We start from the raw sequence: 25,336 nt of genomic DNA, 5'->3' as shown, positions 1-25,336 counted from the left end.
TTTACAGATTCAATGCCATCCCCATCAAGCTACCAATGACTTTCTTCACAGAATTGGAAAAAACTACTTTAAAGTTCATATGGAACCAAAAAAGAGCCCGCATCGCCAAGTCAATCCTAAGCCAAAAGAACAAAGCTGGAGGCATCACACTACCTGACTTCAAACTATACTACAAGGCTACAGTAACCAAAACAGCATGGTACTGGTACCAAAACAGAGATATAGATCAATGGAACAGAACAGAGCCGTCAGAAATAATGCCACATATCTACAAGTATCTGATCTTTGACAAACCTGACAAAAACAAGAAATGGGGAAAGGATTCCCTATTTAATAAATGGTGCTGGGAAAACTGGCTAGCCATATGTAGAAAGCTGAAACTGGATCCCTTCCTTACACCTTATACAAAAATCAATTCAAGATGGATTAAAGACTTAAATGTTAGACCTGAAACCATAAAAACCCTAGAAGAAAACCTAGGCATTACCATTCAGGACATAGGCATGGGCAAGGACTTCATGTCTAAAACACCAAAAGCAATGGCAACAAAAGCCAAAATTGACAAATGGGATCTAATTAAACTCAAGAGCTTCTGCACAGCAAAAGAAACTACCATCAGAGTGAACAGGCAACCTACAAAATGGGAGAAAATTTTCGCAACCTACTCATCTGACAAAGGGCTAATATCCAGAATCTACAATGAACTCCAACAAATTTACAAGAAAAAAACAAACAACCCCATCAAAAAGTGGGCGAAGGACATGAACAGACACTTCTCAAAAGAAGACATTTATGCAGCCAAAAAACACATGAAAAAATGCTCACCATCACTGGCCATCAGAGAAATGCAAATCAAAACCACAATGAGATACCATCTCACACCAGTTAGAATGGCAATCATTAAAAAAGTCAGGAAACAACAGGTGCTGGAGAGGATGTGGAGAAATAGGAACACTTTTACACTGTTGGTGGGATTGTAAACTAGTTCAACCCTTGTGGAAGTCAGTGTGGCAATTCCTCAGGTATCTAGAACTAGAAATTCCATTCGACCCAGCCATCCCATTACTGGGTATATACCCAAAGGACTATAAATCATGCTGCTATAAAGACACATGCACACGTATGTTTATTGCCACATTATTCACAATAGCAAAGACTTGGAACCAACCCAAATGTCCAACCATGATAGACTGGATTAAGAAAATGTGGCACATATACACCATGGAATACTATGCAGCCATAAAAAATGATGAGTTCATGTCCTTTGTAGGGACATGGATGAAACTGGAAATCATCATTCTCAGTAAACTATCGCAAGAACAAAAAACCAAACACCACATATTCTCACTCATAGGTGGGAATTGAACAATGAGAACACATGGACACAGGAAGGGGAACATCACACTTCGGGGACTGTTGTGGGGTGGGGGGAGGGGGGAGGGATAGCATTGAGAGATATACCTAATGCTAGATGACGAGTTGGTGGGTGCAGCGCACTAGCATGGCACATGTATACATATGTAACTTACCTGCACATTGCGCACATGTACCATAAAACCTAAAGTATAATAATAATAATAATAATAATAATAAAGATAAAATAAAAAATAAAATAAAAATAAAAATAAAATAAAATATTAGGAAAAAAAAAAAAAAAACCAACCAAAAAAAAAAACGTTTTTTCCATAAAGAACATTAGTGGGACAACTGTTAAAATTTAAAGGTCTGTAAAATGCACACACATACACACACACACACACACGGAGAGAGAGAGACCAAGAGAGATGGAGACAGAGAGAAATGGAGACAGAGCGAGAGGGAGGGAGAGGTAGGAAAAGGGAAGCAGGGGAAGGGGAAGGAGAAGGGAAGAAGGATAGAGGAGTGGAAATGAGGAGAAAAAGCAAATGCATTAAAATACTAACATTTAGGGAATGTAGATGAAGGGTATATATAAAAATTCTTCGAACTATTCTTCTAACTTTTCTGTATGTCTTTATTTTTATTCTGGTAAAATATATACAACATAAAATTTACCATTTTAACCATTTTAAAGTGTACAGTTCAGTGGTATTTAGTTCATCCACAAAGTTTTGCACCCATCACTACTATACAGTTCCAGAATATTTTCATTACCCAAAAAAGAAACCCTATTTCCAATAAGCAGTAATTCCCCATTTCCCCAGTGCCTGATAACCATGAATATGCTTTCTGTCTCTATGGATTTTGCCTATTTTAGATATTTCATATACATGGAATCATACAATATGTGGCCTTTTGTGTCTGGCTTTTTCCCCTTAGCATCATGTTTTCAAGGTTCGTCCATGTTGTTGCATGTATCAGTACCTAATTTCTTTTTACAGCTGAGTAGTATTTTGTTGTATGGATATACAACATTTTGCATATCATTCATCAGCTGATGGACATTAGTTATTTCTACTTTTTGGTTATCGTGAATAATGCTACTATGGACATTTATGAGCAAGTTTTTCTTTGAACACCTGTTTTCAATCATTTGGGGTATATACCTGCATCCCATGGTAATTCTATGTTTAACTTATTGAGAAACTGCCAAACTGTTTTCCAAGTGGCGGCGCCATTTTACATTCTCACCAGCAATGTATGAGTGTTCTCATCAACACTTCTTATTGTCTATTTGCTTGAGTATAGTCATTCTAGTGGGTTTGAAGTGGTATCTCCTTGTGGTTCTGATTTGCAATTCCCCAATGACATTGAGCATCTTCTTATGTGCTTCATGGCCATTTTTAAACTTCTTTGAAGAAATATCTCTTCAAGTCCTTTGCTCATTATGGGTTGTTTGTTTTTTTGTTGTTAAGTAGTAAGAGTTGTTCATATATTCTGGACAGTAGACCTTTATCAGATATATGATTTGCAAATATTTTCTCCCATTTTGTGGGTTGTCTTTTTGTACTTTTGATTATGTCCCTTGAGGCAAAAATTTTTCAATTTTGATGAAGTCCAATTTATCTATTTTTCTTTCATTGCTTGTGTTTTTGGTTTCATAGCCAAGAAACCATGGCCTAATGCAAGGTCATGAAGATTTACTCCTATGAGTTCTTCTAAGAGGTTTAGGGTTTTAGCTCTTATATTTAGGTCCATTTTGAGGTAATTTCCTTGTTATTCTGATAACATTTTGAGTCCATTTCCTTGTTATTTATTTCTAATTTCATTCTATTTTGACCTAGAATATACTTTATACGATTTAAATCTTTTAAAATTTACTGCGATTTGTTTTGTGGCCTAACATGGTTTAGCCTTGGAATGATCCATGTGCACTTCAAAAGAATAGTGTTGAATAAAGTGCTCTACACATGTCTATTATGTCTAGTTGGTGTATGATGCTCTTCAAGTCTTCTATTTTCTTCTTGATCTTCTGTCTATTCTATCCATTTTGAAAATGAAATATTGAAGTCTCAACTATTATTGTTGATTTGTCCATTTCTCCATTTAATTGTTACTTTCTGTTTCATGTACTGTGGATTCTCTTATTAGATGCACATATGCTTATTTTTTATTTTGTCACCAAGGTTGGAGTGCAGTGGCATGATCATAGCTCACTGCAACCTCGACCTCCTGGGCTCAAGGGATCTTCCCACCTTAGCCTTCTGAGTAGCTAGAACTACCAGCACACGCCACTACACCTGGCTAATTTTAAAACTTTTTGTAGAGACAGGGTCTTGTTTTGTTGCTGAGGCTGGTCTCGAACACCTGGGCTCAAGTGACCCTCCCACTTTGGCCTCCCAAAGTGTTGGGATTACAAGGGTGAGCTAATGTACCTGGCCCACATATGTTTATATTTGCTATATGTTATTGATGGATTGTTCCTTTTAAGACTATAAAATGTCCTCTCTAGTAACAATTTTTGTCTTACTAGCTGTTTCGTCTGATATTTGTATAGCCACTTCAGTTCTCTTTTGATGACTATTTGCACGGAATATCTTTTTCCATCTTTTCACTTTCATCCTATTTGTGTCTTTGGATGTAAATTGAGTCTCTTGTAGATATTATATAGTTGGATTATGTTTTTTAATCTATTTCACTAACTCTGCCTTTTAACTGAAGAGTTTAATCCATTTACATTTTAGAAAACTGGTAAGTGAGGCCTTGCTTCTGCCGTTTTGTTGTTTATTTTCTTTATATCATATCTGTGTCTTCTCTTATGTTTAATTGACTTTTCTAGTGTATTATTTTGGTTCTCATTTCCTTTTATGAATGTATATTTTTAGTTATTTTGTTAATGTTACCTTGGGGGTTATAATTAACATCCTAAATTTATAATAATTTAGTTTGAATTAATACCAATTTAGCTTAAATAATGTACAAACACTGTGTTCCTATGTAGCTCCACCTTCTCCCTTTATGTTGTTATTGTCATACATTATATCTTTATACATTGTGTGTTCATTCAGATACATTCATAATTATTGTTTTATGCATTTGCCTTTTAAATCATATAGAAAAAAAAGTGAGTGACAGGCCGGGTGCAGTGGCTCACGCCTGTAATCCCAGCACTTTGGGAAGCTGAGGTGGGTGGATCACCTGAGGTCAGGAGTTCGAGACCAGCCTGGGCAACATGGTAAAACCCTGTCTCTACTAAAAAATACAAAAATTAGCCAGGTGTGGTGGCATGCACCTGTAATCCCAGCTACTCAGGAGGCTGAAGTGGGAGAATCACTTGAACCCGGGAGATGGAGGTTGCAGTGAGCTGAGATCATGCCACTACACTCAGCCTGAGCAACAGAGCAAGACTCCGTCTCAAATACAACAACAACAACAACAGCAAAAAATGAGTGACAAACAAAAAATACAATAATACTAGCTCTTATGTTTACCTATGTAGTTTCCTTACTGATGTTTTTATTTTTTATTTTTTTGTATAGCTAGAGTTACTTGTGTTCTTTCATTTCTTCCTGAATAATTTCCCTTAGCATTTCTCATAGGGCAGGTCTACTAGAAGCAAACTTCCTCAACTTTTTTTTATATGAGAATGTCTTGAGTTCTTTCAGTTTTTTATTTTTATTTTATTTTATTTTTTGAGATGGAATCTCGCTCTGTCGCCCAAGCTGGAGTGCAGTGGCAAGATCTCGGCTCACAGCAGCCTCCACCTCCCAGGTTCAAGCAATTCTCCTGCCTCAGCTGGGATTACAGGCGCCCACCACTACGCCAGCTAATTTTTGTATCTTTAGTATAGACAGGGTTTCACCATGTTGGCCAGGCTGGTCTCCAACTCCTGACCTCAGGTGATCCACCTACCTCGGCCTCCCAAAGTGCTGGGATTACAGGTATGAGCCACCATGCCTGGCCTTATTTTTATTTTTTGAGACAGAATCTTGGTCTGTTGTCCAGGCTGGAGTGCAGTGGCATGATCTCAGCTCACTGTAACCTCCACCTCCCAGGTTCAAGTGATTCTCCTGCTTCAGCCTCCCAAGTAGCTGGGATTACAGACATGTGCCATCATGCCCAGCTAATTTTTGTATTTTTAGTATAGACAAGGTTTCCCCATGTTGGCCAGGCTGGTCTTGAACTCCTGACCTCAGGTGATCCGCTTGCCTCAGCCTCCCAAAGTGCTGAGATTACAGTGGGATTACAGGTGTGAGCCGCTGTGCCTGGACTTCTTTCAGTTTTGGTGGAGAATTTTATTGAATACAGGATTCTTGATTAACAATTGTTTTTCTTTCAGGGTTACTATACATCATCCCTCATTCTGATAAATCAGGGAATAATCTTATTAAGGATCACTTGTATGTAGTGAGCTGCTTCCCTCTTGCTGCAATCAATATTTTCTATTTTTCTTTGTCAACAATTTGGTTATAATCTGTTTGAGTGTGGCTCTCTTTAGGTTTATTTTATGTGGAGTTTGTTGAGCTTCTTAGATGTGCATTCATGTCTTTATCACTTTTGAGAAGTTTTCAACCATTATTTCTTCAAGTATTTTTTTTTATAGCCCAGACCTTATAAGACAATATTTCTTCAAATATTCTTTCTGCTCCTTTCTTTCTCTCTTCTCTTTCTGGGACTCCCATTCTGCGTATGTTGGTAGGCTTGAGGGTATCCCACAGGTCTCTTAGACTCTGTTCAGTTTTCTTCACTCTTTTCTTTTTCTGCTCCTTAGACTGAATAATCTCAGTTGATCTATCTTCAAATTTGGTGATTCTTTCTTCTGCCTGCTCAAATGTGCTACTGAACCCCTCTTAGTGAATTTTTGATATCAGTTATTTTCAACTCCAGGTTTTCTATTTGGTTCCCTTTTTTATCATTTCTATATTTTTATTGATGTTTTCTGTTAGGTAAAACATTGTTCTCTTGATTTTCTTTAGTTCTTTGTCCTCCACTTTCTTTGTGTCTTTGAGCATATTTAAGACAGTTGATTTAAAGTCCCTGTTTAGTAAGTCAAATGTCTGGGCTTCTTCAAAGAGTTTCTTTTTTAAGAAATGTTTTTTTAAAGAGATGAAGTCTTGCTCTGTCACCCGGGCTGGAGTGCAGTGGCTCAATCTCAGCTCACTGCGGCCTTGAACTCCTGGGCTTAAGGAAGCCTCCCACCTCAGCCTCCTGAGTAGGTGGGACTACAGATGCACGCCACCATGTTTGGCTAATTTTTATATTTTTTGGTAGACATGGGGTCTCACTATGTTGCCCAGGCTGGTCTTGAACTCCTGGCCTTAAGCGATCCTCCTGCCTCAGCCTCCCAAGGTATTGAGATTATAGGTGTGAGCCACCACGTCTGGCCAGTTTCTGTTAATTTCTACTGTTAATAGGCTGTACTTTCTTATTTCTTTGTGTACCTTGTAATTTCTTGTTGTTGAAAACTGGACATTTTGCATATTATAATGTGGTAACTCTGGAAATCAGATTCTTCCTCCTCCCTAGGGTTTGTTGTTGCTGGCTTATTGTGGGTTATAGTTGTTTATTTGTTTAATGACTTTTCTGAACTATTTCTTGAAGAGACTGTATTCTTTGGTGTGTGTGTGGTCACTGAAGTCTCTGTTTTGTTAGTTTATGGTCAGCTAGTGATTTGACAGAGTTTTCCTTAAATACCTGGAGCCACAAAAAAAAAAGAGATCACCTTCTAGTCTTTGCACATTCATTCTTATGGGGGCACTGCTTAACACTTAGCAAGACTGTTTACAACTCTGCTCTAGCCTTTACTTCCTGCTTGCATTGAAAGGTTAGCCAGAAGCGAACGATTGTGGTCTTCTCAGGTCCTTCCTGTGTCAAGCCCTGGGCATGTGTGTGGCTTTGGACATTTCCTAGTATATGCAGGAGCTTTTGAAAGCTGTTATTCCTCTGTGTATGTCCTTTTCTAGCCTCTTCTTTCCCAGGCTTCCATCTGTCTGCTGTTTGCCGCATCTGTTATTCCTCACCACAGGTTGCTGCAGCTACTATATAAGCCTTTAAGTGCTATTGACAAATGTCACTTGGGAGATCACTTCAGCCCTAAGAAGCTTCTGAGGCATGTGACACAAAGATAAACCCCTGAGTTGATCATTCAGGGAGCCACCAGACAATTCAAAACACACAACCACAATTTTTTTTTTGAGAACAAGGTCTAACCACACGTTGCTTACTTGGGCACTGGCAAGCCACATCAGAAACATGAGCCACCACTTTCACAGATGCTGCTAAGCTGGTGAGTGGAGATGGTATGCAAATAAGTTAACATGCCTCAGTGCTCTTACTGAAACGTCTTTATTTAGCATTTGCCTAGGTGTGTAAGTTCTTTATTAGATTCTAGAATTTGGTAAAAATTGATTGGACCGTTTTTGCCAATTTGATCATTGTTTTTGTGGAATGATGGAGTTCTGGAATTTCCTGCTCTGCCATTTCAATCATATCATCCCACCATTAGCTTTTTTTTTTTTTTTTTTTTAAATGGAGTCTTGCTGTGTCGCCCAGGCTGGAGTGCAGTGGCACAATCTCAGCTCACTGCAACCTCCACCTCCCTGATTCAAGAGATTCTCCTGCCTCAGCCTCCCGAGTAGCTGGGATTGCAGGTGACTGCCATCACACGCCCGGCTAATTTTTTGTATTTTTAGTAGAGACGGGGTTTCACCATGTTGCCCAGGCTGGTTTCGAACTCCTCACCTCAAGTGATCCACCCGCCTTGGCCTCCCAAAGTCCTAGGATTACAGATGTGAGCCACCGCGCCTGGCCACCATTAGCTTTTATACATAAAACTAGAGGAGACTCCAGCTTGTTCTGTTCACTTTTATATTCTTGGCTTCTAACACATAGTAGGTACTCATTAAATATGTTAGGTAATGTATGAGTGAAATGAACAAATTATCATTGTCTTACACAATCCCTATAAAACATGACTATTCCCATTTTACAAAGGAAGATTCTGAGCCTCAAAAAGGTTTTGTGGCTTTCGCAGGTTACCCAGCTTCTACAACAAGCGGCAGAGACAGACTCAAATCTATATCCATAATCCCAAACCTTTGTTCTCTTCCTTATATGATGCTATCTCCTTTAGGCATCAGAAAATAAGGAGATAACAACTCTGTTGTGTTTAACTGCTTTCAAAGCATATTCCTATCCCCTAAGTTCATTTATTTATCATTGTAGTCCTACAGCACAGGCTGAGCATATTCCATTTTATAGTCAAGAAAACAAGCAGAGAGGACAAACAACCCATGATCGGACTGGAGGCACTGGCGATAAATCCAAATACTCCAAATCCTATGTCAGTGCTTTTTCTGTTATTTTATTGTGTCTTTATTAAAGTAAATACGGCTTCATCTTAACGTGGTTCTTTCCAGGTGAAAAGTAAATTATTTTCCAATGCAGCATTGCATGCAAACCAGGACCTGGAGATCACGCTTCACTCCTGTCTTTCTTTCACTTGGCCCCTTACACTAACCCATCATCCATTTCTGATGATTCTATCCCTCCATTAGCTTTTAAATATATCCCTTTCTCTCCATTCTTTTTTTTTTTTTTTTGGGATGAGTCCTGCTCTGTCACCCAGGCTGGAGTGCAGTGGCGCAATCTTAGCTCACTGCAACCTCCGCCTCCCAGGTTCAAGCGATTCTCCTGCCTTTTCTCTCCATTCTTATTGCTAGTGCCCTAGTTGGAATTCTCATTCTGAATCACGTGGTATATTACAATGGTCTCTTCACTTTGTTTTCCTGGCCCAGAAGCAGCTCATTCCATGCCATACTCCCCACTGTTGTCAGGGTAATTTTTTCCCCCTAAAGGCAAATATCTCCAAACATTCCTTTGGTTAAAATCTTTCAGCGAGTCCTCATTTTCTGCAGCATAAAATCAAGACCCTTAGGGTGGCCTGCAAGACCCTCGAGATCTGATCCCTACTGATCGCTCCAATTTCATGTCCCCACACCTACACTTCAGTACAGATTCACAGATACATCATCATTTCTTCACACACGCTATTCCTCCTTGGAACACTCTCTACTTCCCTTTCCCCAAAGGCTTATTTACTTATTACAGCCCCATCTCCCTGCCCCTCCCACCTTCAGGTGGGTCTCCCTGCTACTCCTGAGTTAACTCTGTTAGAGTGGCTGGCACACTAGATTACAATCATCTGCTTACTCCTTTGCTTCCTAAATAGGGTGTGAGTTTTCAGAGGGCAGAGGCTGGGTCTCTTATTCTGGTATTCTTAGCTAATATAGAACTCAGTGAATGTATCTGAAATAAATGAAGACCTATCTTTCTGTTTTATTTACACTCAAGAACCATGTCGTGTAACTCATAGTAGAAACAGATCTAAATAAGGTATGAGGTAACAACTTCAATTAAAGCATCAGGAAATTACATGCTGGGACTTCCCCAGCTTAGCATCCCCAAATCCCAATTTAAGAGCCATACGTGGGTTATTTTTGCTTCCACAGTAAATTGAAGAATGCATAAACCTTCTTCTACCAGAGAATAAAATTCTATAGATCTTTGTGTTTTCCTTTCCTATCAGGTTGCTAAGAAAGCTGAAAGAATTTAAGGCTTCAATGCACTGTGACCATATTAGTCCTAGAATCTAGCATATTTGTTTCTTCCTGTTTATGTCTTTGCTTTTATATTTTTAGTTTAGTAATCTTTTTGGGCTGGGCATGGTGGCTCACACCTGTAATCTCAGCACTTTGGGAGTCTGAGTTGGGAAGATTGCTTGAATCCAGGAGTTGGGACACCAACCTGGGCAACAAAACGAGACCCTGCCTCTCCAAAAAAAAAAAAAAAAAAAGCTGGGTGTGAAGGTGCATGCCTGTAGTCTCAGCTATTCTAGAGGCTGAGGTGGGAGGATCGCTTGAGCTATGGAGTTTGAGGCTGCAGTGAGCTATGATGGGATCACTGCACTCCAGCCTGGGGTTAAAAAAAATCTTTTTTTATATATGCCTTTTTGGAAAACAAAAGCAGCATAAATATACAAACATACGCTAAAAACATATTGCATGTTATTTCTTGTTAGCATAGAAGCACACCAATGGTTAGCGTGACAATGTAGAAGAGTAGAGTTGGAGTCATTGAGAGAAAGTTTGCCTGCAACTACCTAAGCGACACACGCCATTGTTATGTGGGAAGCTGAAAACCAGAAATCATTATCACGGAGTGGAAAACATTTTTTGCTGGCACAGATAAATATTTTCAGGATCTCTAACTGTTCTTTAATGGACTCCTTATCACTACGGAGATTTTACAACAGTTAGCATGGAGCAGAAAAGGTAAATATTTCCAATATTCAATGAAGTAGAGAATCAGAGCTTAGATGAATTTGACCATCTGGCAAAAGCCCCTGTCTCTAAATGAAGAGATGGCACACATCATCCTGAGAATAGGCCTTCATGATTTATTTTCCCTTTCCCTCCAATTTCATTAGTCACCAAGCCTGTTGGATTTCCCGCTGGAATCCTCCTCTTTTCCAGTCTTCCTCTTAGGCCCCGGCTCAGGCTTCCTTCCTCCCAAGTCTTTCTCTTCTAGATTTCCACCCTCAATGCAGTCTCCATATGGCTAGATTGCTCCTCTGCTTAGAACCTGTCACAGGCTCCCCATAACTCACACTTTAGATCTGAACACACATGTAAGACTCCTGTATCCTCTCCAGGGTCACCTCTTGGTGCAAACCCACATCTTCTTTGCTCTGGACATCCTGAATGACTTGTGTTCCTCATGTTGCTACATGAGTGCCAAAGCGCTTCTATTCTGGGTAGAATCACCCTCCCACCCCTTCATCATCTGGCTAATCCCTGCTTACCCTTCAAGACTCAGCTGAGACAGCTTCTCCTAATGACCTCAACACCTTCCTGTGTGCTCCAAAGCACTCTCTACTATTATTGCTCTCTGTGTCCCTCATTAGGCTGTGAGCTACTTAAGATCAAGGAGTATTTAGAACTGAGCTCCCAGAATATAACTCTGGCTGACCAGAAGAGGTCTCGGGAAATGCTTGTTGAATGAAAGCATTCTGCTTTCATTTAGCATACTGCTGTGAGCATGCTTAGGAAATGCATCTGAAATGGGCCTCATGCATCACAATTTCCACCAAATGTGAGATGTGCATCTTCCTAATCCCCACCTATCATTTCCATCATCCTATTATTTCAAGTCTATCATTTCTATTATTTCTTCTAATCTTTCTAATTTTATCAGATCCTCTCCACTCCTTCTCCTGACCTTTCCCTGGTCTAATAATAATAATAATAAAATCCTAAATCCATTTAGATTTGACTTAGATTTGTTTTCAAATTGAAAGCCCATTGTCCTAAATTACAATTTATTAAATGGACTCTTTCCTTCCTTATTCATTTTAGGTATATTCTATTTTAGGTATAATCCCTTATAAATAATACGATTTGTTTTCGAAACTTTCTCTTCTATTCCATTGGCCTATTATCACACTGGTTTAGTTACTATCATTTTATTATCTTACCCAGCTATTTGTGTTTAATGTAATTTTTTCCTGTTAAAAACTATAGAGGAATATTTTAAATATACAAATAAGCAAAGGAAAAGCTGAAATTACTCATAGTCCCACAAAACAGAGATAACCATAATCATCATTTTTATGTAACTAGATGGCTTTCATAGCTGGCTTTCACTTAACCATTTTGCCAAATAAACTGATCTTTTCCAAGCTTCTGTAGAATGTACTGGCTGATGACTGTCATATGCTGAATATTCCTGGAGAGGGGCTTCCACTGAGAGGCCTGTGTTCCGTGTTCTCATTCTCAGCATCAGGAGGTTGTGCTAACAAGGGTCAGGTGTGTATATTTCAACATGTTATGCCAGGTGTAGTGGTTACACTACTGCCAGGATTATTTAAATATTATGTATATTGATAAAAACAATGAATATGAAAAGAGTAGTTTCTATAAAAATTAACCCTTTGAAAAGTTGAATACCTTGCAAATGTTCAATAAAGGTAAATGCTAAAACTACTACTCTCAAGTTAAGTGTAGGTGAGAAATACAAACATTGCAAAGAAATTATAAAAACTATAAAAACCTGGGAACCTATATTCAGTGGGCTTTGTAAGCATTTCTAAACTTTTTAATCCATTTTAATAAATCAATATTTCATATTATTGCACTTCCGGGAGGTTACATTATTGGTGTCTTTAATGCCAAAGACAGTAGACAACTTCAGAAGAGTCAGGAGTCAGAATACACCTATGTCAACAACTGGCCAATAAACATTGACATATTGTAGTTTAAAACAATTTTCTTTTTCTTTTTCTTTTTTTCTGAGATGGCATCTCGCTCTGTCGCCAGGCTGGAGTGCAGTGGCACAATCTCGGCTCACTGCAACCTCCACCTCCCTGGTTCAAGCAATTCTCCTGCCTCAGCCTCCCGAGTAGCTGGGACTACAGGCATGCACCACCACACTCAGCTAATTTTTGTATTTTTAGTTGAGACGGGGTTTCACCATGTTGGCCAGGATGGTCTTGATCTTTTGATCTGGTGATCCATCCGCCTCAGCCTCCCAAAGTGGTGGGATTACAGGCGTGAGCCACCGCGCCCAGCCTTCTTTTTCTTTTGAGGCGGAGTTTCACTCTTGCTGCCCAGGCTGGAGTGCAATGGCACGATCTCGGCTCACCGCAACGTATGCCTCCCGGGTTCAAGCAGTTCTTCTGCCTCAGCCTCGAGTAGCTGGGATTACAGGCAGGTGACACTGTGCCCGGATAATTCTGTATTTTTGGTAGAGACGGGGTTTCTCCATGTTGGTCAGGCTGGTCTCAAACACCTTACCTCAGGTGATCCACCCATGTCGGCCACCCAAAATGCTGGGATTACAGGCATGAGCCACTGCACCTGGCCAAAAATTTTCATTTTTAATGATTCTCCTCCTTAACCCAATTTTTCAATTAACCAGTTAACTACCAGTGCCTACAGGACTGAGAGAGCACCTACTATACTTTAAGATGTGTAAGAAAATTTATTTCATATAAATGAGATCATGCATTGCTTGAGCCCCTGCTTTCTTCACTAACTATATTATAAACATTAATCCAATGTATTAAATATTATTTACATCATTGTGAATGCCTGCCCAGTCCTTCCTATTGAACTTTTATTTATGCTTTTTAAAATTTAACATTAAATATGTACCTTTCTTGATTTCCTCTTTGACAGGACTGACAGGAAGCTTGGAATTTAGTCATATGCCTAGCCTGGGATTCTTACATAGCTAATCTCCTTTTCTCAATTTTTTTCCATTTGCTTATTACACAACTTGTGTGTGTGTGTGTTAAAATTGTTTTATTTTGTTGTAAGCTGTGAGAATCCTTTCTGGAAGATGGAGTGAGCAGACCAACCTTAAATACCTAATAGCCTGTCTCCCAGTGTGAGGTTACAGGATGCAACCTGAGACTGACTGAAAGCCGCTTTGTTTTGCCTTGAAGGCCGTTCCTTACTGTTGCCTCTCTAGTCTGACAGTCTTGGCCAGGGAGCTTGTAAGTACCTACAGCGCTTTAAGATTTCTATTGAAATTGCTGATAAGCCCATGAAATGGTCTAATAGCTTAGCTTTACTTTTTCTGGAATCCTAAATTTAACCTAGGTGAATCTGCTAAAATTATTTTTCTTGGAATTGGGACAGTAAATGAAGCACATCAAATTAAAAGCATAAAGCATTTCTTATTTTCACTACTACTTGCCACAAGTGAAAAAACAATGTGTAGAGCTTGTCCAACCCACGGCCCGCGAGACACATGCAGCCCAGGACGGCTTTGAACGCAGCCTGACACAAATTCGTAAACTTTTTAAAAAGATTTTTTGTGTGTGTGATTTTTTTTTTTTTCCTTAGCTTATCAGCTGTGGTTAGTGTTAGCGTATTTTATGTGCGGCCCAAGACAATTCTTCCGCTTCCAGTGTGGCCCAGGAAAGCCAAAAGATTGGACGCCCCTGGTAGAGGCAGAAACCCACTGGGTTAGTTCTACAGCATCTGATCAAAGATATGAGGCCAAAGAGCCTCTCGAGGTACTGGCTTCTTTCTGAACCCTTCAACATCTGTAAGAGTTTTGAGCTGTACAGCTATTTAAAGCAGCTAAAATTTTAATCACTACTTACATATTAAGATAGGGTGCGTAAGTTTTGTGCCATCTGAAATAATCCTCTAGATTTTTCTTTATTTCCTTCAATTTGAGGTTAAATACAGAGTACGCTTTCCATAGTCAAACAGAAAGAAAAGACTTTCAGGTACCTTTCAGATGTGAGGCTTTTCACAGGCTCTTTAATCATTAGGTGGTCTATATAATAGAAATTACGTAAATCTGCATCAGAACCACTCAGAAAAAGAAAGAACAGTCCAGATTGGTTAATATTCTACAGAATCTCAAATTCCTCCAGTGTTTAAGACTCCTCACAATTATTCTGTAACAACTCTTTTTGGCAGGATGGTGTAAACAACCAGGACTATCATCAGCTCACATTTGCTAATAAAAGGCAGTTTACAGTGCAGCCGCTCAAGAAAAATCCAAAATAACAAAACAAATTAGGAGAGGTTTACGGTATTGCAAAAGGTCTTCCACTTAAGAAGAACATCCCTTCCTTCGTCCCTAACATTACCTAAAATTATTGGTTTTTAAAAAGCTTGATTTTTCTAAACTTTAAATGGGGCACAGCTACTGCCTAAATGATGGCACACCACACAGTTTCACAAACGCACTAAACTCATTACAGATCCAGGCTCCAATTCACGTGCAGGGCACTGTACCAGGCACAATGAATGTTTTCCATGATGGACACTGTCCAGCGGAGGCTTTTTTTTTTGAGACGGAGTCTCGCTATGACCCCCAGGCTGGAGTGCGGTGACGCGATCTTGGCTCACTGCAAGCTCCGCCTCCCGGGTTCAGGCCATTCTCCTGCCTCAGCCTCCAGAGTAGCTGGGACTACAGGCGACCGCCACCACGCCCGGCTTATTTTTTTGTATATTTTTAGTAGAGACGGGGTTTCACCGTGTTAGCCAGGATGGTCTCGATCTCCTCATCTTGTGATCCGTCCGCCTCGGCCTCCCAAAGTGCTGGGATTACAGGCATGAGCCGCCGCGCCCGGCCCAGTGGAGGCTTTGCTACTCTGCCTGATGACTGAGTTCAGTTGCAATCTTAGCATTCACATGGCAACTCAGACTCCAGCTACGAAGCCTGGCCGGGCAGTGGATGAACTTTGTACTTCAGAAATTGGTTTTAGTACATTTATAGTTGCTATTCCGAAGCCCTCAGAACATGCTGTGAGAGACAGAAAGGAACAGCTGGGAAATTCTGGGGCACGCTTGCAGCATACTGACCTAATTTGAAACGAAGATGTTGCCCATGATTTTATCATTCACCACCATGGGCATGGGGAAGTGTTACAACACAGTAGACAATAACATTCTTTCCTATAAAATTTTATTTATTACATAAAAAATTCTATACATTTGTTAGACTAAAATACAGTTTTCATTATAATTCTGGCAACTGAGTCAGTACACAGAGAAAACTTAGCATTAGATCAGCACTTTTCTTTCTAGTTCATATTTCTGCACAAGAAAAACATTTCAAAGCTCCATTTCATATAGGCTGATTGTTCTCTGAAGCCAGATGGAATTCCATCCAATTCAGAGCTCTTGGAAGTTAATTTCCCAGCAAGATTTGATAACTCCAACTCCAGAAAGTTAATTGCTTAATATACATATTTTTAAAGTCCTCTGAGAGCATAATGCTCCATCTGCACTGTGTCAATAACGACTGTCACAAATACTAGGGCTACAACTGTGTCTGTGGGGCATGTTCAAGCACCTACATGTTTGTTCCCCCACATGAATACAGTGTAGTGACACTGTAATAAGAAAAACATCCAAAATAATGGTAAGGTAAATGATTCCAAACTATGAATTCATGGAAGGCTTAACTGTGATCCTCCAGTTTATAACGGACAAAGACAAGACGAGATACAAAAATTCATTTTGGCACTACGAAATAGGATGCAGATGGCAAAAAAAAAAAAAAAGACAAAAAGGCATCAGATTGAGAAATATGTGGCAACATACTTCTCATGCCACACTACACAGCTGTGAGAAACCAAGACACACTGATGTGTGTTTTCTGCTCATATCACCCCATATGCTGGGCTGGGCTTGACACTGGATATGAAGACTCAGTGCCTGAGAGATCAATAGCAGGTCCCTACTGTATTGACTAATCTTTAAATTTGGCTGCCTTATTATTCTAGGAGCTCTATTCTAAACTCAAGGAGTTCAGAAAGGCTGTGCCAGCCAGTAAGTAAAGTTGGACCTTTGGTCTTCAGAAGATAGGGTTTTGTCTTTGGTTGTTTTTTGAAGCCCCGATCATTTTGCTTGATGCCCTTCACACTTTTCTCCCTGCCTTTTTGTTAAAGTTTTTTTCCTCCTGTAATAAAATCAGTTAATAACCACTGAACTAACTTCTTTAGATTTAAGCTCTATTAGAAGTGCATTCAGTGGTCCAGAATATTCTGAGAAAGTATAACAACTTCTTTCATTATGGAGCTTTTAGTACCTTTATATAGGGAAGAAGTCAGAAAACTCCAACAACACAACACAGTCTAGTAGCACTAAGGCAACAGAGCAGAAGAAAAGTTAACTGTCCCCATGTGATCATCTCTGAAAATCAAAATAGGCAAAAACAATAGGGGCCAAAAACTAAGCTCTGAGCACAGACTACAGGAACCTAGAGGATGGGGAATATCTACTGAATAGTCCCTGTTTCAAATCACCAGCCCCCAAAGCTATCCTATTATTGTCACATTCCTGTGCAGTATCTAATACAATTTATGAAAAAAAAAGTCACCACCTGATTATCAACATGGTAAATGAAGAAGGAGCTCACATTTTCTAGGGGCAAGTAGAATGATCCATGGAACCCATTCTATCTGCCCAATTATTCCCAAGTCTTCTTTTCCAATGCCTACTTTTTTTTCACTCATATGATTTAACACATGCTCCTGAAATGACCGCTCAAATTATAATCCTAGCTGACAGGATGGGTGGATCAGATTCATACACGAAGGTCAGAATATTCCCTTTAAGTCTTATACTTCTGTGACAAAAGGACATATCAAATTTAGATACTTACACTGGACTTAGGCCCTTTTCTATCCAATATGGGAATTTCCACTACTGGTCTCTGCATTTACTACTGTGGAAGGTTCATTAAAACTCTTCTAGGCTGGGCGTGGTGGCTCATGCCTGTAATCCCAGCACTTTGGGAGGCTGAGGCGGGTGGATCACCTGAGGTCAGGAGTTCGAGATCAGCCTGGCCAACGTGGTGAAACCCCACCTCTACTAAAAATACAAAAATTAGCTGGGTGTGGTGGCACATGCCTGTGGTCCCAGCTACTCAGGAGGCTGATGCAAGAGAATCACTTGAACCTGGGAGGTGGAGGTTGCAGTGAGCTAAGATTGCGCCACTGCACTCTAAGCTGGCGATAGAGCGAGACTCCGTATCAAAACAAAACAAAACAAAACAAAACAAAACAAAACAAAAAAAACACAAACAAACAAAAAAACACCAAAAACAAACAAAAAAACCCCAAACTTTTCTAGGAGTGTGGGGCGGGATAGGGAGCTGACTTTTCTCCTTTCTTCACCAGCCAGTTATGATATTTCCACTTTCTTCAGCCTGAAAAGTTAGGAAACGGTTTGATGCCTGACTATAAATCATGAGCCACTGGGATCAAATTTCACAAGAACTTCAAACCCCTTGATGAGTTTCTGCCTGCTTTTTCAAGGGCCCAGGGAGCCTTCCATGTAGATGCAGCACCCTTATCTAATAGTAAGGTGCAGATGTGAAGAAATTCACATGCTTCCCTAAAGAAAATAGAGTAGGTAAGGGACTGGGGGCGGAGTTCTATTGGCAGAGCAGTCCAAAGCTGCTCTAGTGGGTGACTGGAAAACACTAAAACAGAAAACACCTCCCTGATTTATGCAGGGAGAAAAAACACCTTTTGCATTTCTACCTTCAGCATCTGCTCCTCCAACTTTCTACCAAATTTATTTTTTTTGCCAACTATGGACTACCCTTGAGTTTGCTAATTTATCATCATCTTCAACTGTTGTTGGAACTGGACATGTTGACAAATATATTTTAAGACAGTAGTATACTGATAACACTAAGCCACATAATGTCATAGCTGAGCTACAATAAAAAGAATCAAGTGTTTTGGTAGAAGGATTAATTACAAGGATTCCCTATTTATTTCTTCTTGGATTTTTATTTTTTTGGCTCATTGCAAATAATCTGGTACCTTGCCCCCAAATAACCCCCAGGACACACACACACCCTCATACCTCCAAGGAAAGAAAATCTTACTGTCATGAAGATTCAGTGTTGATTATCTTGTTATTCCTTCAGATTAGTGTGGTTTCTATTCCCTAACCTGCTACTAAATTACATAAAGTCTTTAAGTTATAAAAATGATTCCAGGTCAGAAGGTGGTAAGCATCATCTCAAAAGTATCTCTAGTGGAGGCCTAATCACTTCCTCACTTCAAAACACATTATCAGAACAACTTTAGAGCAGGCTTTTGACTTGGGTTCATTAGCCCCTGAGGGGGTACAGGGGTGGGAGCTGGCAGTCTGAGGGCCCTGAAATTCTATGAGCATTTTGAGTGTTCACAGACATGCGATGTGCATTTGAAAGAAAGAGTCCATAGCTTTCTTAAGCTCAAAGAGACCCATTGCCCCTTCAAAATTACTTGTTTTTGAGTATCAAATATTAAATTCAGGTCTTAGCAAATAAAAGTGAGAAATTTCTGAGACATTCGTAAATTACAATGTTTCCATGTTCAACTAGATCTTCACTAGACCATTAATAAAAGTTTTATTATTCTGAGCTCTGTGTCCTGGAGAAAATCATTTAAGTTGTAAAACTGAGCATCAAAACTGAAGAATAGCCTAACGGGTCTCGAACAATCTCACATATTTTTCACAAATTTACTAATGAATTTCCTTAGAACACATTCTGTCCATATAATTTACAAAGTGGCAATTGTTCATGCAATATTGAAACTGAATCATCATTTGTCTTTACACGTACAAAATCAAGAAGGGGAGGAAGAAAGGGCACTATAGTATTTCTATAGAAAAGAAAGGTTTTCCACAGAAATCAGTAAATTTAAAAACTGCATTAAAGTTTTCTATAAGAAAGATATTTTCAAAGATTTAAATCTTGGATTAAAATTATCCTCTTAAAATTAAAACATGGAGTATAAGAATTTGGCTTAAATGTATGAAATCTGAATGGAAAAAGTGTGCTATTCTAAATTCATAAGTGTACACGACATGTGTAATTTTTGTTTTGTTTTTTAAGTTTGCTAGCTTTAGATTTTCTCTTGGCATATTCAAGGGTCTTGCTTTTTTAAAATTTGGACTATGTGCCACTAAGTTAACAAAGATGAGTTAATTCCAAGAAGCTACTGTGTATGAATAGTGCCTACTTTTCAAAAGGGCTAACATGCATTCTTAGTACACAAAGATACATGAATATGCATTTAAAGCAAAAGGCAGCCTACGCTGTGAATACAGAATACACAAATATCTGCGTTATGCTTTTACTTATGAACCCACATTTTTTCAATATATATTCACAGACCACTTCTTACCAATTCTAGGCAAGCCATTATTGTGCACTCTTGTCAGATGGAATGTATGAAAAGAATACAGAAATTAACTGTGGCAGGTGCACTGATAAGCCTCCAGACTCTGAGAGTTTTATTTGTTGTTGTTGTTTTTTTTTTAAAGTAGCAGTAGAAAAGCAGTAAAGAACTTACTTATTGAAAAGTGAAAGCTTAAAGACCTTTCTGGAGGAAACTTCTCAGAGGCCATGTTAAGGCTATTGGAAAGTCCGATTTAAATGACAAGGTTACTGACCAAAAATCAAATAAAATATTCAAGTCACCATTACTGGCAGTTCTGGTTTTGGAACTGATTCCAGAATTCTACCTTGCGGGCTAGGAGATCTCTTAAAATGGCTGTTAATAGCTAGTGATAGTGCATGGTGGAAATGGCTGTTAGTAGCTAGTGATAGTGCATGGTGGAAATGGCTGTTAGTAGCTAGTGATAGTGCATGGTGGAAATGGCTGTTAGTAGCTAGTGATAGTGCATGGTGGAAATGGTTGAAGCCTCAGGGGCAGTGATGTGGCCTCACACATATGTGCTGCCTGCAGTTCCTGTAGCTGTTTTGAAGAGGGAGGGAGAGGTATTAACTCTGCTCTAAAGCAGTTTGGGTCCAGAATAAAGGGGTCAGTGCCTCATACCCCCTACTAGGGTGAAATCCTAAAACTGCCTAGGGAAGGCAAGGAAGCCCTTGACAGATACCAAGATCAGTGGTATTGGAAACAACTTACAATCAGCAGCTTAATGCCCTTCATGGAAAAAAAGAAAAAAAAAAAAAAAAGAGAGAGAGAGAGCGAGAGCATCTCTACAAAAGAAAAACATTTCTAGCATAACTTTAAAATAAACTCAGTAAGTGCCTCCTCCTTAACCATTATGGAAAAAGTTTGGGGACCAACATACAGTTAAGCTACTTAAGTTGTAGTGACTTAGGACTTAATTATCTTATAGGATAAAATAAAAACTTTAATCCTAAACATTAGCCATTGCATTAAATGGTTTAAAGGAACAACTGGCTTTGAGCTCTGCTCATCCATGCAAGGATTATACAATCTCAGTGCTCTAGCTAAATTGCTGATGTTTTATTACTAATGCACTGGTAAGCCTCTCATAGAAGATGGGTCTCTTGGATTTACACTGAAATATAACTTTTCTCTTCCATATTATGGAAGACCTTATTCTTCAGGCAGGAGCTTAGAAAGTCTAAATTTTGCACCAGGGCCTTAATTATCTGATGGCAGAAACCATGATACTCTGGTCACTACTACAATTGACAATAGAGGACCCCAACTAAAACTCGAGAAATATGAGTCCTGAATGTAGTTTTGAAGATTCACCACAGAAGAAGACAAAAACCACCACACAGAATCACTGATTTATGAAATTATTCGGGTATCCACATTTCACAGAGAAATTTCTGTTCTTCATCTATTCTTCTCACTTGGGCAGAAGATGGAAGCAGTGAGCGAATAGCAATAAGGCAGCCCATAGCTAGCTGAAGAATGACTTGAAATGAATGAAAAGAGGCAGCAGGAATATCCAAACATAACCTCAACACATTTAAATATTGCTTAAAATCCTCTGTGAGGCTTTATCAAATTAATCAAGGAATAAAGCTCATGAGAGAGTGATATTCCACATATTAAATATCTTTCTGTGTGTGCCTGTGTAATGCATATCTGTGTATTTCTACATGGCACATGAATTTACTTAAGGAAAACAGCCTGGCAATTAATTTGCAACTCAAATGACATGGTTACACATAGATTATAATTTCTAAACACAATGTTAGTAAAACAAAATTTATTTGTAAAACAGGACCTGTTATATAAAATGGCACACAATCAAGTTATACAAAAATACAAAATTTCTTTCTGATTACAGTTCTAGTTGCAAATGATAATTAGAAAGCATTCCTGGTGGCTTCCAAATAGCTGAGATTGCGAGCATATGGAACAGGGAGCAGCAACAGTCCATGATGCAGGGATGTCCAAGTGAGTAGAACCTAATTTCCAAGTTCAGGACTTCCATCAGGTCACTTTGGAGGGACACCTCTTAACATTGCTAGCTCCTGGAATGTCTTCTGTTTTGATACCCATCTTCTAGACTTTTGCCAATTCTAAATTTAGTTCCCAATGTTTGTGAAAGTCCAAAATCTGTGTGGCTATGAAACAGATGGTATTCTGAATTTTCTCACATGATTTGCTCTCTCATCTATTTGGACAATTGTTAGTTACATAATTATATTTATTCCATTTCAAATGAATAAAAGAGAACAGCGATGCTGTTTGGTGATACTAGATGTTAGATGTTAACTTCTGGAGAATTATTCTTTCAAAATAGCTACTCTTGCAATGTTGGTTTCCCAGATCTTGCTAAGACATGAGCTCTTAATTGTGTGTATGTATGTGTTTTTTAAAATCCAGACTCTTATTGCAAATATTCTGAAAAATCAGAAATATTACATGAACTTTTAAAAGAAACCAAGGCATTTAGCAAATTTTAGCCTAGCTAGAGTAAAGAACACCAATACTTAAAAAAAAATACAATTTACCTTTTGCAGCAATTTAAAGGTCCAACCCTTTGAAAGGAAGCACATTAGCAAACAGCTGCTTATTAAGCCCTAGTGACATTACTTGTATGCATTTCCATAATACCGATCTTACTCACTGTCTAGTTCTGGTAGGAGGCAATGCTTTCTTTCAAAAGATTCTCCTTCCATGGAATGATAAAATGCTGAGGCTTTTTTTTTTTTGTACAGAGCCTGTATTTAGTGCAATAAGTTTAAAAAATTTGCTCTGAAATATTTACTTTACATTAACAAAAATAGCTTTTTTTAAAAAAATTGTAACAAAAAGGAGTTATCGCATAAACAGATCATGAATTATTCTTAGCAAATTACACTTTTTTTTCTTAAAGCATTCACCATTACAATAAGCAGAACAATGGAATATTAGCCATTCATATCTGGTAAGCTTCAGGAATAAAAAAGCAAAAAACCCCAAACCCACACCCAAACAAAAACAACAGTCACACTGGAGGATCAAAACATTAGCCAATTCTTCAGTTAAACATCGTAGAACTCTGGATACTCAATGAATTGCCAAGGAGAGGAGCACCTGCCAGTGTGTTTTCAGATTGTATAGCAAGCATTTGAATAAAATGGCCGTTTAACCCTAACCACTGCAGTTACTCTGAAGCCGAAGCCCAAGCACCGGAATTTTCAATGCTTTATGTTCCATGTTTCTGTCCCTTCTTTATTCCTCCCAGCATTACTTAATCTGCAAATCAATACACAGAAACTTAAAGGCTAAATTCGCTGGGTGCCCCAGCTTCCTTTCAAATCAGGCACACAAATGTGTGGAGGATGCTACTAAAGTCAAAAAGGAAAGAAAGACAAAATATAAGGGAAAAGTTTGCATACGAAAGATTATCTACCCTTTTCTTTTTTTACCTACTTTCTTTTAAAGAAGCGTTAGGGTAAACTACAAATACCTGAGGAGTTGGTTACCTTTTAATGTTGGCTGACAAATGTATGAACTATTATGAAAATTCCTTGGGCCCACTTGTATGTTTCTAAAAGTAAAATGACATGGCTTCTTTGATTGGGGAAAACTGATTGGAGTAATTCCTTATTTATCTGAAAACATATGCCTAGTCTTGACCCACTAGGACTTATGCATCAGTAAAATAAGATCTTGATTTTATACACACGTCAGGGAAATTACCCCTGAATAAAATTTAGACATAATTAGGTACAATAATTTTACCTATTTTTAAATAAAGTTAAAATCTCCTCTAAGTTATTAAAAATGTTAATCAGATATGAATTTCAACATTTCCATTAAGACAATTACAGTTGAAAACATTAAATGACGGAAGTTGCCTTGTAAAAGCCACCCGTATGAAAGGAGTACATGTTTGACAAAAATAAGCATAAAAAAGGTATTAAATCCCTGTTCCTTTTCTCAGATTTTGGCTGATTTATGTGTGTGTGTGTATATACATATACATATATACACACATACATATACATATATACACACACCCACACACACAAATACATAGTTATGTGTATATATTGTTTTGGAATGTCAATGGGTTTCCATAACCGTCGGCTAGGTTCAAGCAGAACTTGCTCCCGAAGCCTAGAAAACAAAGTCATACAGAGTATAATCTTAGACAATTACCATTAAAAGGAGATCATGAATGATGTTACAAATATACACATGGTCACAAACAGCAAGACAGCAAAATGGACTGAGAATCCTTCTCCCCTGAATTCCTGGAGCTGAAATTCTTATGAATGTTGAAAGTCACACTTTCTCCAGGATCATCTCTGAGATAACAGAGCATACTTCTCTAGCCCATGTTCCTACAGTGTCTAGGATTTTCCCTCCCTTTTCTCTTTAAGTTCTTTCCTATATGATAGCAAGCAGACAGTCAGAAAATCTCTTTCCTAAACCTCTTCATCACTTTTGGTACATTTTTCCAAAATCACTTTCAAAGAATCATAAGAAAATTCATAAATCTTTAAAGTTTCCTTAACTAGTGAGCCTCTCTCAGGGAAAAGTTCAAGAACAAAAGTGGAAGTTCTCATGTTTAGTTCAATGATCTCCTGTCAAAAGCAAAATACAAAACCTCATTTTACTGAACATTATTTTATAGGCTAAAAATGAAGCCCAAATTAAAATATCTCATTGAGGAGGGAGGAAGATAGTGAATTCAAACAGCAGCAATGTTTCTAGAGCTATTGCAAAATAGCCATGATGCTCTTTTATAGAACTTTCATCTACAGCAACAATATGTGAATTAAACAAATACAAATAAGCAATCCTAAATTCTATCAATCCCCAAATTTTCAGTAGAAATTTCTCAAATAGTTTTTTAGAAACACATGCAAAGGAATGGTGTTAGTAGGGGCCAACTCTAATCATGCATACTATGGAAGAGAAATAAAGAAAGTACTGAGGTGCCGAAAAAATAAAACTACTCTGTGAGCAGCATTTCACACTTGTCTTCTGGGAGCTTTTTAACCATTTAAAACATAATTCTTAGGGACCCAATGCTACAACGTTCAAAGCACCAGAACAATGCACATAGAAGATGTATTTTGGGATGCAGCAGAGGGTTTTTGCCATTAATCTGCAAGCAATGAACTGATGAACAACATAAAATGAAAGCAAAAATTAAATGAAGATTTTAATGCATTGTTTGAAGTAAGGGACACTATTTCAAAACTGAAA

General features: G+C 38.5%; 1 protein-coding gene across 2 annotated transcripts in view; it reads right to left on the bottom strand.

Moving 5' to 3' along the window:
* The window catches only part of SLC44A1 (solute carrier family 44 member 1), a 199,439-nt gene that overhangs the window by 31,384 nt on the left and 142,719 nt on the right, over positions 1-25,336 (bottom strand). Inside the window, exon 16 of one of the 2 annotated variants that reach the window (XM_054501834.2) lies at positions 21,879-24,238. The exons of the other annotated variant lie outside the window; for it this stretch is intronic. Coding sequence (XP_054357809.1) covers positions 24,215-24,238 — 24 coding nt within the window. The 3' untranslated portion in view covers positions 21,879-24,214. Of the gene's footprint in view, positions 1-21,878; positions 24,239-25,336 lie in introns of those variants that run through there. 2 annotated transcript variants of the gene reach the window in all.

Source organism: Pongo pygmaeus, chromosome 13 (assembly GCF_028885625.2).
Source record: "Pongo pygmaeus isolate AG05252 chromosome 13, NHGRI_mPonPyg2-v2.0_pri, whole genome shotgun sequence".
Lineage (NCBI taxonomy): Eukaryota > Metazoa > Chordata > Mammalia > Primates > Hominidae > Pongo > Pongo pygmaeus.
Note: the sequence above shows the minus strand (reverse complement) of the source record. Positions and strands in the feature narration are given on the sequence as shown.